Raw genomic sequence first — 15166 nt, forward strand, 5'->3', positions numbered from 1 at the left:
GGGAAGGGAAGGGAAGGGAAGGGAAGGGAAGGGAAGGGAAGGGAAGGGAAGAGAAGAGAAGAGAAGAGAAGAGAGGGCTGCTTTAGCACCCCTGGCTTCTAGCCTGAGCCACTGCAGGCATGTGCCTGCATTTCTGGGATATCTGTGTAGTTACAAACTAATTCAGCCTAACCAGGTTAGACTAACTTGCAAAGATTGAATAAATTCAGGCTCAGGCTTTTTGAAAGTCTGTCCCTAGCCTTGAAGATCTCCAGGGTAGGTGTCTGCACCACCCCTGCTGGGCGTGTAAACTATTCTTGCAGTTTGCCTGCCTGTCAGTGGGTCAGGACATCCTGCACTTCAGTGATCCATTCATTAAAAGAAGGGATGTTTAGCATTGCACTGCTCTGCTGCATTGGCCAAGCAAGTAGCCAGCAACAGATGCTGCAAGAAATGAGAACTCCTGGGGCTTCTGAGTTCTCCAGCCCCAGGACAGCACTTACTTGATAAGCAGCGCTTGATCACGTGCACTGGGCAGTGCACACTGGACTCCAATTATGGTAATATTTTAAATGAGGTTTGGCTGCCTGCATGGGCTTTCACAAATTAAAGGATTATTAAGTCACTCAGGGGTTGGAAGTGGCTGACTTGCATTCTGGGAGGGACTAACATTTTCTCTTCTCTCCTGGCACACGTGACAGACATAGCCAATACCAGGATAGTTCTCACATAAACACTTCAGATGCTGGCTCTTGGGTCTGACTGACCCTTTGTGCTTACAGGCAAGAGCAAAAGGGATGACATGAGAAGTCAGGTGAAGGGATAGCTGGGAATAAGTACAGGCCAAAGCCATTTCTGTTTATGATGGTAGGCAGGTATCCTGAAACAGTATGTTCTAGTCAGGATTCTGAGCTCCCAAATAAGTATCTGAAACTATAAAAACCTTGCTAGAGGTTGGAAGAGTTGAAGGTTTTCTTTTTATAACAGTGCTGACAGTTCTGGGTTTATACTTAATGAGTCATTTATACCAGCCAGAGTCACTAAATGACAGACTATGTATTGGAAGGGGAGAGAGGGTCCTTCCACCAATGTCTTACCTGTACCTATACCTACATATGTCCCAGACACAGAAACTGTAGGGGCAAATTCTAGCCTGCTACGGGGTAGCAAGTCTGAAAGCTACATGAACAGAAACTGTTTCTTAATTGAACATTGAACTGTGTGCTGGGGAAAGCGCCCTAGGGAGGAAGCTCTTTGTGGAATAGGTACAGCAGGCAGCTGTTGTAGGATACAATATTGTCCTACACCCAAAAAACCCAGCAGTGTGAATGAGAAGCCCTATCTCTGTTCCCTTAACCCGTGTCCTGGTCTTAAAAACAGTCTACACTTGTCCTAGTAAAAAAATGTCTAATAGCACCTGGGCTGAACTCCCAAGTAGTAGGCACTGGCCGGTCAGCTAATCTTTCATTTAATAACCAGTTACTGACTTGGAATACAATGGAAACCAATGCTCTGGTTCTTAAACTTTTTGGACCGATACATCAGTGTCAACCAAAATTTTCTGCAGGAGCCATTCAGGCACCCTTCTCAAACATATCGCTGGAAAGGAGGGAGAGTGATCTGCAAAGCATTTGTGAACCACTTACCGAAGCCTTGTGGACAGACCCAAGAGTAGACTGAGAACGACTGCTGTAGATGGAAGAAGGTTCATTTTGTTACTACTGATCTACCCAGTCCTAAAAAGGGAATGTGTCCTAAAAGAAGTTGCAGATGCTACATCAAGCTAGAAATTCTGTATTGGAAGAGTTTTAATTCTGTAGATATAGTCCAGCACTAAGACCTTCATTCAGCACAGTTTATTTGTCATGTTGAACAAATAAGGCAAGATATTTGAGAGAAATGAAAACAATCTCCTGTATCAAACTTGGAGAAAATGCCATAAAAGTTACTATTTCATACATATACAAACTAACGACCCAATACTATTATATACAAATAGCCAGATCTTACAAAATAGCACTTCAAGTCAGCACTTTATGCCAGTGTCACTAATTTCTTTGTTACAAAAAAAAGTTAAAGCTACAAACTTCACATTATTTAGTCTCACAGAACTGACATCAGCGTCTTTTCAGGCTGTAAGAAGTGAAGATGACAGTTTGTCCAGAACACTTCTCAGCAATGCATATGGACCCATAAAGCATGTCAATGCAATTTCACAATTAAACGAGCATATTGCTTAACCTTGTTTGCCTGACTAGCCTTCCCTTAGGATACAAGCCTCAGTCTTACCATTTGAAACAGCACAAGGAGCAAGTGGAATATGCTTCTGCACATTACTGCAAAGAAGCCAAAAAAGGAGCAATTGTCTCTACTTGATTAGAAGTCAACTGGAGGAGGGCAGGGAGAACAATATCCATTCCCTATATTTTGGAGAACTCCATGAAGCAGCAAGTCTGAACTCTCAGTCATTTGGGAACAGGTTAAGGAAATTGTTAATTAGACCATTTCATTCTTTCATATATTTGGATTCTTCTGCTAGTGGGGTTTTTTTGTTTGGTTGGTTTTGTGTGTGTGGTTTTTTTAAATAGACAGCTATTTCAGTGAAGCCTACTGATTGCAAGCATCTGTGAACTAACATATTGCTTTGGGCAATCTCAAATTATGCTCTCGGAGTGAACAGCAAAATGTGATCATCAGATCACCATTTGCTGTTTTGTTTAAAATTGGGGTTTCCTAATGTCTTCCAGTCATCAGAAAGTTTTGTCAAGTGACAATTCATTCCCTCCAGAGCCCAGTCTTTACAACACATAGGCAATGCAATTAGCTCGCCATGCATGGCTCACCTAGCACGTGCACGCACACACACACACAAAATGCATATATACCACACATAATTAAACCAAGATCTAATATTTCAAATAAAAGAATTCCATCTTTCTTGTTTCCAGAAGTTCCACTGAAGCAAGTGAACATGATGAACATTAATAAGAATCTTTTGTAAATATTTTTGAGCAATAAAAACACATGGCATGAATTTTTAATGTGTGCTGCAGATGGCATCTGTGCCCTGTGTTACTATGCTGTATTGTCAATATACAAATTTACTAGCCTTCATGGTTCACTTCATTGCCAGATTTTTATTACTGAGGGATTTAATCATCTAACAAAGGTACAGTTTAAATTATTTAGCTTCTGCTGGGAAAGTGAGATGGGACTCATTTTAATGTACTGGTTGCTTTCAAGATCTTCATCCTGCACTTTCCCCAAAACTGGAGACTGTCAGAATTCAAGTGCCCAACAGCAGGGCAGAGTGGGTTGGGTATCCCTGGAATGCATTATCTCATTGTCCTTAACCACACTGCTCACCGACTCCTTTTCCTTTCATATGTATACGTCTGCTTGACGAGTTAGGTGGGTTTTAGGAGATGGCTACTTTAGCTCTGCACATTCACAACTGAGGAATAAACTGAAGATGGTGAGAGCTAAACAATGGCTCAGCTCCTTTTAAATCAACAGGATATAAATTTACTGTAACCTCCCAAGAAACAGGGTCTAAAGCTATGCTTCCAAATAGGTGCGAAGGCACACCTCTCCTTACTAACAGCATTTGATTTCAGGAAACACTGCTATTCAGTTTGATTATCTTATGTCGTACCAAGGTCTATTTCACAAGGATGATGTGGAAACTGGTCCTTCTATCAGAGGAAAATAAAAATAAATTAATGCAAATTCTTGATCTGTCCAAATACTTTGTCCCATGTGTAAGAGACTCTAAAAAAGCAAATCCCAATATCAGAACTGACATTATCAGTGTTCTCTAGCTACAGAGTATAGCACCCCGTCTGATACGGCTGCATCTGTAACTGGTAACTCTTGTACTGATTCTTCTGGTTTGCTTTCCCTCACAGCCGTGAAAGTTTACTGAACCATTTCAAGGTGACTCAGCTTGCTTTGATTGTACGTCCACTTTCTGCTCATTTTCCACAAGTCTTCAAAAATATGAAAAAACGTAGACTGTACAGTTATCCCAGAGAGGAAGATTTTAAGGGTGCCCTGAAAAACTAGAAGAGACTGAATTTAGCAACAGCAACACAGGCTAAGTTGTACCTTCAGTCAGCTGACTCCTATGAGCAAGGTTTGCCACCTCAAAGAAAAAAAATATTGAATCTTTTTGGGCAAAAAATATTTATTTTTAGCTTAGCCTTTTTGATGCACTTAACCTTTTAGGAAAGTGAAATACTATGAAGGTACATTTTTATCCAAACATCCAACTTTACATCTAACTTCTAAAGCCTGTAAAAAATCTCCACAATTTACAGTGAAATATTTTTAAAACCTCTAACAAATGGAGCAGAAAGTACTTAATTTCCTGAGAGAGATTTCACAGAATAATTTCAGCATCCTAATACTGCATCTTGCATGCATGGCAATGCTAGGTGGATCTCTCTGAAGGACATTTCCAAACAGGCATCTGCTTTGTGTTCTGTGTTGCAATTCCACTTTGGTTTTGGTTTTGTCTTAAGGTTAATGTGGCTTTTAACTGCAGAATATCATTTCTAATAGAGGCACAACATGCTTAATCTACCAGTATTAATTCATACAGTACACATGAAGGACAAGACAGAGGTTTTGAAAAACGCTTTTAGAAGCACATAACGTAAGGCATGGGGCTTATTACAGGCTTTTTAAAATATGAGATTTATGTTCCTTTCTAAAGGCTGGAACTGTTTTTGTACATCTTTGTCTAACACTTTTCAGCAACCTCTTTTGTTTGCTCACACTTTCCATAGTACCTTAACAGTAGAAAGACACAGTTAAACTGTCTGAAACTGAGCCTATATAATAACAACACCAACAACAACAAAAATGCAGCAGTTAAAACACCACAGCACATAGTAACTTGAAAAGAAGAAACTGGACTACTGAAAGTTACTTCAAGAAGAAAAGGAGCCAACTTTCATTAGTCTATTTCTAGCTGTTCCTCAGATTTCAAAATTAAAAAAAAATCCATCTAAAAGCAGTAACAGAACTCCTCTGAAATAATACACCTCTTATTTTAAATATGTCTAACATTAACACATACCATTATCCATCCATCAGGACTTCCCACTTAATGGCATTGCTGAGTTCACAAAAGTGCTATGGAAAAAAAAAATAAGTGGGCAGTACTGCCCTCTATCTTGCTAATCAATCTGTTTAGTAGTCATAAAAAGCAAGGAGCTGATTGTTTCAGAGGGTGGAAGTTGATTCTACCAGCGGTTCTTTCAGAAGTTCTGTTGCCGACGCTTCTTCGCTTCAATGGCATCGAGGATTGGCTGTCGTTTAGACTGGTACTTCTGGCGGATCTCTTCGATTTCCTGCTCCATCATGGGATCAAGGGCTGAGAGTCTCCTCTGCAGCTCCTCTACGCTCCAACTCTTTAACTAGCAGAAAGAGAAACAGAATATAACCCAAACTCAGAGTCTGAAAGGAAATGATCAGCACTTCTGCAGGGACTGTGTTCTTCTTGCTCTTACATTATAAATATTAGCATAGCATCCTAACAGTAGACAGCAAAACTGTTCTGAACTCCAAAAGCAGCAGAGGGGAATAACTGAGAAACAAGATGACAAATAACTTCTGCTCCAAGCTCCTAGAACCTGAATCCTGGGTGCAGTAAAAATTGGTTTATCGTCTCTGTCAGCTAACTCTTACAGTGAAATGTGTGCCAGACAGGCCATAAGCAGAGCACACAGTATCTACTTAAACTTCAAGGTTTTTAAGAACGATCAGGCATTTCCCATTCTGAGGGCTTTCAAAGAAGTTTTCAAATACTGTCATTTCAAAATTAATCAAAAAGCTTTCATTTACTGGTTTTCCTTCCTTTTCCTAATAGCCCTTAATTTCATTGAGTAAAGGGACAGAGGAAGGGAAAGAAAAAAGAAATTGAGAAATAGACCAATTTTTAGCTTGTTAAACTCCAGAAAGTTAAAAAGTTATGTTTCCTAGACATTTTTGTAGACTCCTACACTTAGGTTCTTTTCTATTTCTGAAAGGCCAAAATGCTGGTTACGAATCACACGCTCATACTTGCATGCAAAAAACCCCACACCATTTGTACATTATTCTGTACCAGCTTCCTAGGGAGCATCCAGAGGACAAGCAGCAGTGGCACATAGTTGTGCCGCTGCTATTAGTCCCCAGGGAATGCTCGTGCACACGCTCTGGTGCATGGCAAGTTGCCCTGGGTAGGGTAGAGGAGGCTGAGGCCAGCACCTGGGGGTTTTACCTGGGGTCTTGGGGGTCTCCAGCAGAGGTGAAGCAGTGTGTGGAGTCTGGCCAGCAGCCGAAGCATGGCTCTGGCTAGCCAGGCTCTGGTTTTGAGCCATGCATGCTGCCGCCATGTGCATTGCCCTGCTCTTTTCAGATGTAGAGGTTTTTTTACATCAGGATCTCCCAGTGTCAAAAAAACCTGCCGCGCTGCAAATCAGCAGCGTGGTGAGTGTCTGCATGTGTGACGCGTGCAGTTTACGTTGCTGCAGCTGAGACTAGTGCCCCATACCGCACGTGCGCACTGATCTGGACACGCCCCCAGAGGTTTTTGGTTTTTTCTCAGTCAATCCACAACTTGTCTGCAAATTGTGTTTTATCAGCTCCCACAAGGTTACCATTGTAATGAGGACAGATTCTTCCATTTAAAAATTTAAGGATTTATGCACTGCAAATTTTTGTAAATTACACACATTACACACGTTGCTTATCGAACAAGACATTTTCCCAATTTTTTCAGCCTACATATTGCTCACAAGGTATTTGCTGCAGCCACTGCTTCAAATAGTTTGCCATTTGCATGCAGTGGATGGTCAGCAAGCCACAGTACGTTTTCTTTTCCCTGAACAAATGATTCCCGACACTCAAAACAGCTCTTGAAAATAGCCACACCTGTTAAGGGATGCAAACACTTCTACAACTATTTGCAGTGTTTTGCAAAAAGTGTTGGAGAGGCTGTGCAACAGCAAATCAAGTAAAGACCAAGTAAAAACCTGCATCTCTGCAACATGCAAGACAAAGCAATTAGCCACTCTGAAGTGAAAACTTCATAATTTCTACAAAAAAGAAGCAAAAACCAAAAGCCCAGAGACCGGGAGAATTGCAACCCTGCTCCATCCAGCCAGACCACTGTTTAAGCTGTATTTGCATACCTAAAAAACAGGCTCCACACTACAGAACTACCTCAACCAGGAGATGCATCCCATCTGCCTCTCTCCTGTATAACAGAAAGCATCTTACCAAGAAGGAAGAAAAAAGAAAAAAAAATCAACACCCAGCTTACCATCACACAACTTGGAGGTAAACAGACTGCTTTAACGTTTATTTGAGCCTAACTTGCATAAAAGGAACTTTTCTGCCCAGGAGAAACTAAGGCATCTTTTTATTCTCCTGTGCATTATGAGTTTTCATTTCTACCTGGGATAAATGTTACAATTTGTGCTTTCTCCTTTGCCTGAGGAAGGGTACGTGAGCCCGAATGCTTGCAAATGTAGGAATTTTTTTTGCAACTATTTTGTTAGTCTAAAAATATCACCTCTGACAAAAGTTAAGCATATTTTTTTGCCTGTAGACCAAGATGGCTAAAACCTGTAGCCCTGCAAACACCTTGTATTTCTTGTGTGAAAGGATGGCTTGATTTTGAGTGTTAAATAATGTCATTAGAACATTAGTTAACAGCAGTCAAGATAAATGTAAATGCCACTTCTGACAATGTTTTATCATTAATTACACAGCTATCACAGTCACCGTTTCAAGTCATTTAGGAACTAAAACCCTTACAGCCAAATACAAATGTTTCCTACAGTCAATATAAGGAAATGACTGAACTGTAGGCGATTGCTATGGTCCTTCAGTTCCTATAATGTTCTAAAATATTAAGAGCAATCTTAATTTCCTGCTTAGTTCAAGTGCTTAAATTAAACAAACTGGAGGAGAGCAAATTCAGATTGGACATCAGGAAAAAATTTACAGTGAGGGTTGCCAAAATATGGACTACGCTTCTAAGGGAGTTGGTGCTGTCCCATTCCTTGGAGGTATTTAAAAGGAGATTGGACAGACACCTGGCTGGGGTCATATGACCCCAGCACTCATTCCTGCCCAGGGCGGGGGGGTCGGACTCGATGATCTAATAGGTCCCCTCCGATCCTAACATCTATGAAACTATGAAATAGTCCTTTGCTAGTCTCTTCAATGAAAGACTGATCATTCCTAGAAGTTACAAGGTCAATCACTGGTTGGATCCAAGGTGACTCATTTTTTTGAAAATCCTTCATATTTTGTACCAAAAAAAAGGTATTTTCTACTAGCATATACCTTAAACTCATCAATAATACATGCATTATAATAATTCAAGTACAAGGGAAGTAAAAGCTTTTCAGCGAGGGTACACAGACATTTTGCCTAACATGCAATTGTTCATTAGAAAGACAAAGGACTTTTTCCATGAAGATATACATTATTTATACACATTAATAGGACTTTCCCAGTCGGCAGTTTAAGCTGATGTATGGCACCCATTTACCGTTTCATACTAATTTAATAACAGCTGTTTTAGAGAAGGTAATTATCTGATACTCTTCTACTTACGAGTCCAGGGAAATAAAAGAGTCTGTAGTCAAATAAAATGAGAAAAAAAAGAGCAAAACATTAATTTGAATGCTGAGTATGTATACTAAATGGCTACATAAGCTTAAACTTTAACTGGCTGTCAGCAATACCGCACAGTGACCAGGCTTCTTTTATTCAATGAACAAAGAACATTACAAGGAGTAGGAAACCGTATACATCAGAATTTATGCCTGACTACGGTATCAGAGGTTGGGAGAAATTTTGCTGGGATAATGTATTCTACCTCCATCTACTGAGAATTTCTTGTCCCTCCTATTGAAAGCTTCTGGTACTGGGCACCAGAGGAACACAGAGGCAAAATGATGACTGGGGAGAGGGCCCCATTCAGACTGACAATTTCTACAATTCCAACATCACCATCAATTTAAAGGCTCAGAGCTTCAGGAGGCAGGATTTTTAAATGGCTCCAGAACATGTTATTTTACTCTGGGCTGATGACCACCAGTATTTATTATGTCCCTACAGCACACAGCAGTGTTCAGCTCCAAGGTTAACACAGGGCTATGCAGGAGAGAGTTTGCAGAGGGGCCACTATACAACTGCCACCAAGAACCACCTGAAACCTCATCACTCTCCAGGCCAGGTGGAGGGTGCACTTTTCTTTCAGCTATTGCTAACAGCACATACCACTACATAAAAAAAAACCCTGGATCCAGATAATTTTTACTCCAGAAAAGAAATAGAGAAGGGACCTATGCAATATATGGCAGATACCACTCAGTTCAACCCTGTCAACACTCTCAGCACCATACCGATGGGTGCAACCCAAGAATACAAGGCTGAGAATTGGAACAGCAAAGGTGCTGTAAGTCAGGATCAATACATGGGTTGGTGGAAGACAGAAAAGAAATAAAACTGTTCCTGCCTTAATAATAATAAAGGCTATTATTCTTTCATTATTCTCTACTATAAAATGACCAGGGGCTTTCCACATGAATATAACTATGAGATCCCATAGGGCTATGGGTACATGGAAAGTGTTAATAATACACAAATAATTGTTTGCAAAGGGAACAATGGCTTTCTTAAGCAACCAAATAACTGAATTCTGTGAATTATTAAGTCAGGACAGATGGTTAACAGCATGAAAGAGGTTTGTGGTACAGCTGCATCTTTATCCCCAGAGATAAAGGTTAATTAGAAAGGCAGAGGTGGGTTACTTGGGTAGGCAGGACCTGATGCAGAACAAAATGGAAGACAGCTGGCTAGAAAAATGTTCCCACCGAGGGTATGACACACTAATTTGACCATGGAAGTGCTGTGTGATGCAATACAATTTCAGAGGCTAATGCAAGGAGATTTTGTCAAGTGCCACATGTGGCGTAAAGATATTCTAATTATTCTAATGACTACATCTGGAATAATGTTAGTGTAGTTGAAAGCTCTGTACTATTAAAAAGAATAGCCAGATGCACCAGTAGACAGCAAGGATACAAGGTTTTAGATGAGATCTAATCAAGACAGCTAAATGAAAAATAGGACTTACAAATTCCTAATGAATGAAAATGAAGTACCTAGTTAAACAGAAAAGCAAAGACAACAGGCACTTTTCTTCCCCATAATGAATGAGGCTGCAGATGGCAAGTAGCATACATTCTCTTAATTTCAGGCATGTCTAGCTAGAACATGGGTGGGCAGAATACGGCCTGCGGAGGGGCTTTGTCTAGCCTGCAGCAGGTCCCTCGGTGCTGCCTGGCCCAGGTACCATCTGGCTGTGGTGTGTCCTGCTGCCCCCCTCCCCAGCACACAGCAGGACCGGGGAGGCTCCACAGCTGGACTGCTTTTCTAGGTAGCCCAGACAGTGGTTGCTCCTTTCAGCTGCCGCCGCTGCTGGCCCCAGCCCCGTGGTACCAGTGGGGGCCTGCGCGCACAGCCCCGACCCAACATGCCCTGTGCCTGCTCTGGACTAGCCCACTTAGGCAGAGCAGCGGCAGCAGCGCCCAGGCAGAAACTGTTGCTTGGGGCGGTGGAAAAGCAGCCCCTCCCCTTCGCTGCTGCCAGGCCCTTCCTGCTGCAGCTGCCCAAAGCCCGCACCAGGCTGTCCCATGTCTGCTCTGCCCTGCCACCGCTGCCCCATTGGGCAGCCTGGGAGTGGCAGTGATGGCAGCAGAAACACAGGGGAGCTGCAGCAGGAAGGGCCTGGCAGCAGCGAGGGGGAGAGGCCACTTTTTCCCCATGCCAAGCAACAGTTTGTGTCCAGGTGCCACCACTACTCAGCCTGGGTGGGTGAGTCCAGAGCAGGCGTGGGACAGGCTGGGGCAGGGCTGTGTGCACAGGTCCCGCAAGTACCATGCAGCTGGGGCCAGAAGCGGCAGTAGCCAGAAGGAGCTAGAAAGGCAGTCTAGCTGCAGAGACCCTTCGCATGCCCAAGGGGCAGCAGGGCGCACCACAGGTAGGTGGTGCGGAGCAGACATGGAGTGGGCTGGGGTCAGGGCTATGCCCATAGGTTTTGGCTGGCTTGCTCTCGCCCGGGTGGGTGCAGAGTGGGCGTAAGGCAGGGCGGTGGCTGCACACTGTCGGCAGTGCTAGGGAGGAGCCGTGTGACATGCAGACTCTGGGCTGTTGTGGGGTGGGAGCCAACTGGCTGAGGGGGTACTCCCGTGCACACCCCACCATACCCACAAACCCTCCCCCACACCCCACAAACACTGCATCCACCCACACCCTCCCCCATGCATCTCTGGAGGGGAGCCCTGCTCACTGCTACGTGCACACACCACATGCACCCACACCCCCCCATGAACAGCCCACCCCCATCACCCTTCCCCTCCACACACCCCACAAATCCCATACCTACCCACATATCTATACATCTGCACAACCCCCCCAAACTCCCTATAGCCACCCACATCCACACACACATAACCAAAGCACCCTACAAACCCCATACCCTCTCGACATCCTGTCCCCCACCCCCCGCAATATACAAGAAGAAAACTTTATTTTGAGCTGTTATGCAATCTCACCTCTATATACATAATGCAAACACACACAAATCAGGCTATAGATAGCTCTCTCGCTCTCTCTCTCTATATATAATAAAATTAAAATGCTATTGTGGATGTTTGATTTTTTGGTATATAATTGGTTTTTTTCTGGTTCCAATATGGCAACCCCCCTTCCCAAAAGAAGTACTTCTGGGGGCAGGAGGAGGGACTTCCAGTGGCAAAGGTCAGGGATGGGTGGGTACATGGGGGTGTTCTGGTCCTAATATGGCAAGGGGGGGCACTGTCCAGGGTTGGGGCTACCCTTGCAGCCCTTGACAGCTCACCAAAACTCATTAAGCGGCCCTCCAGCCAAACTTATTTCCCACTCCTGAGCTAGAAGCACTATCAGAGGGAGGTCAGAAAATGGAAAAACTGGAAATATTTTTTATATGAGACCTGGTAAGGAGCTAGTGTAAATTCCACCATTTCATGATGCAGGGGAACTTTGGATGATGCCTTCATAGTCTGTCTATGAATCATTAATTTAATGAGCGCAAAAAGTCATAATAGTCACACACAAAGACTGGGATATTATACAGGAATAAGTGAATGACCTTGAGGATTGGAACAATAGAAATAGGATATCGTTCTACAGTACAACATGCTGGGTCATGCCCTTAAGGACTAGTAAGGATTTCTGTTACCAGCCTGGATCGCAGAGGTAGAAAACAACTGGGTAGAAGGATGACCTAGATGTATTTGGTGATCACTGGATGCCTATGAGCTGTCAAACATGGTGTGGCTATGAAAAAGGTCATTGCAATTCTAGGATATATTGGGAGGCATTTCCAGTAGAAGCAGAAAGTTACTGCCGTTACATAAGCCACTAGTAAGACCTCAGTTAGTCATTCACATTCAAGGAAGATGAATTTATACTGGAACAGATACAGACTTCATTCAGGTAATCAAAAGGATGGAGGGTCTAAGAAAGGTGACTGGACTGTCTGGTTTCTTAGCTTAGTAAAAGCAATGTTGGACAGTCCCATGAGCCCACTGGAGCAGATATCCTGCAAGTCTATGATGTCCTGTTTTGCAGGTTTGTCTCCATCTGCCATGGCAGATAGCACAGATATAGTCAAAAACAAACTGGACTAATTTGTGGATGACAGATTATTAATGGCTATTGAACAGAATGGTTGGAAATGCTTCCTTTGGCATCTCTAACCCAATAAATGGTGGATACCAGGGAGAGGAATAGATCACTAGAAATATCTGGTTTGGTGCTCTCCCTGAACAGAATCCACTTCTGCCACTGTTGGAAAGAGGACACGGGGCTAGACAGACCACTGGTCTAACCCAGTATGGCACTTTATATTTTTATGCAATATGGATCACTACTCTTAAAAGAAATGCTTTCTTAAAATGCTGTGCCCCCAAAATCCATTTGGATATATATGGGGTGCATCTATGTGTGTGTTTTATATTAAGAAGTTGACCATCTCCGCAGTAAAGCATCACTGTCTACACATGCAGTGCTATTAGGCTGCAGTAAACTAATTAACTTTGCTGTAGCATAGTACTGCCCAACACCAACACTATCCTATGGCAGAGTTATTTAGTGTGCCGCTGCGTATGTGGAGATGGTGATCAGGGCTGGCTGGGACAGGAGGGTGCTACAGTGTAGGGCTGCTTACCAGCTAGCCCCACACTGTAGCACCCTCGTGCACCAGTCAGCCCCTCAGCCCCAGTGTGCAGAGCCTGGCCAGAAGCTGGAGCCTGGCTCTAGCCAGCCAGACTCTGGTTTTGAGTGGTGTACGCTACTGCCATGTGTACCACCTTGCTTTTTTCTGGTGTAAGTTTTTCTTGATACCAAGATCTCCCAGTGTCAAAAAAAAACCTGCCACGCTGCAAATTAGCAGCATGGTGAGTGTCTGCGTGTGACACACGCGATTTTCATCACTGAAGATGAGTCTACAGCACCCCATACTGCACGTGCGCAGCATGCTGAACCAGGGCAGAGCCACTCTAGGCTGACCCTCTCGGTTCCCCTGACAGCTGGGGCTATGCCGCTCTGACTCAACATGCTGTAGTCCTGGACACGTGTAAATGCTGCAGCTGCGAAGAATAAACCTCAGGCACAAACTGCATCAGAGTATATTCAGGCGTGCAAATTGTATGTGTAGATGCACCCTCTGGGTTTCAATACAAACCAGGTTCAACTACACAGACCACAGATTTCTCAGGGAAATGAAGATTTTACCCTGCACTGTCTTTGCAATGTTATACTTCAGGATCCCTGGAGCTGGAAAGTGATAGAATTTATTTTCTTAGAAAAATGCCAATGGCAAAATGAGAGGAAAGAAAAGAAAAAGCTGCCTCATAATAGACTGCTGTTTAGGGGAGGTCTCAATGTCCTGCATCTCCAATTAAGACTGGTCTTAGCCGCAGGGCAACGTCTCATCTCTCTCCTTTCTTCTTCCCCAGTTTTCCCTTTTGACTTACGAGAAAGCTTTTAGGACTCTTGGTAAATTTAGCTATTTTTGTCCATCTGTGGTCAATAAAGAGCTTTTATAATGTTTGGAAGCAAGAAAGTTAATTCCATACGCAAGACTGATAAGAGTTATGCCCTGTGTTGCTCAGATATGTCAATATAGAAACAGGGTGGAGAATAGGAGGTAATCCTGCAAGGTTACAAATGCCCTAATTACCCAATTAATAGCTTTATCTTTCCTGCAGGTATTTAGCTTGACCTTATTACTTCATCCTGATACACAACTACTCATGTTAAAGACTTCCCAAACAGGTGGTCAGTCACACATTCGGTCTTCAAATCTGGACATCATTGTCAGAACAGGAGCACTACTCAAACAACTGCAGAAAGGGGACTAAGCTGCCTTTTGTTATCTAGATTCTACACAGATAAGGAGGTAATAGGCACTTCAGCAATAGACTGTTCTGCCCCTTATTTGCCCCTGCACCCCTCCACTGAACAGCAAGGCTCACAAACCATCCCTGATATCCATTTGCTGTCAGCAAAAAAAACAAAACCTGTGGATAGTGCTTTATTATGCCATGCAATGTTTATGCCCCTGATCTGCTTCCCTGAGTTATGGTCTCTTCATTTTAAGATTTTCCATTTTAAAAAAAAATGGCTACAGTGCCCATTTGTTACAGTTAGTATGGTGTCATTGCAACACTGGACTGGACAATCTCAATGAAAGCAAGCACCAAAAATAAATAAATAAATAAATGGATCTTAGCAGGCATATTAGACATGCCACAGGTTATATATTCAAGGGCATCCTGCTCTGTAATTGATACCTTCATAATTCCGTCTTGAACTAGAGAAGGTTCTGCACCAGCTACAACATTTCTCATCAGCCCGTGCCAAACTTAAATTCCACAAAAGGTTCACCATAAAATAAAGGCTGTAGGATAACCTCAGCCTCTTTTCTCTGCCTGCTCTGAACATGTTATTGTGGGGTACAAGCTTTCTGGGATAAATGAATGATCAGAGCCCAAAGAAAAACTAAGCTAGCTCCTGCTTACTTGGTAATATCACATACTAAAGTCCCATTCTCAGGAAAGAGCTATAGCAGGAA

The 15166-nt window shown here is 43.0% G+C and overlaps 1 protein-coding gene across 1 annotated transcript in view; it reads right to left on the minus strand.

The window, feature by feature from the left end:
• Positions 1-1824: 1824 nt before the first annotated feature.
• STK4 (serine/threonine kinase 4) overlaps positions 1825-15166 on the minus strand; it is a 72401-nt gene continuing 59059 nt past the window's right edge. The window contains exon 11 of the mRNA XM_006016720.3: positions 1825-5402. Coding sequence (XP_006016782.1) covers positions 5244-5402 — 159 coding nt within the window. The 3' untranslated portion in view covers positions 1825-5243. The remainder of the gene's footprint in view (positions 5403-15166) is intronic.

The sequence above is a fragment of the Alligator sinensis genome, unplaced genomic scaffold (assembly GCF_000455745.1).
Source record: "Alligator sinensis unplaced genomic scaffold, ASM45574v1 scaffold76_1, whole genome shotgun sequence".
In the NCBI taxonomy this organism is placed as follows: Eukaryota; Metazoa; Chordata; order Crocodylia; family Alligatoridae; genus Alligator; species Alligator sinensis.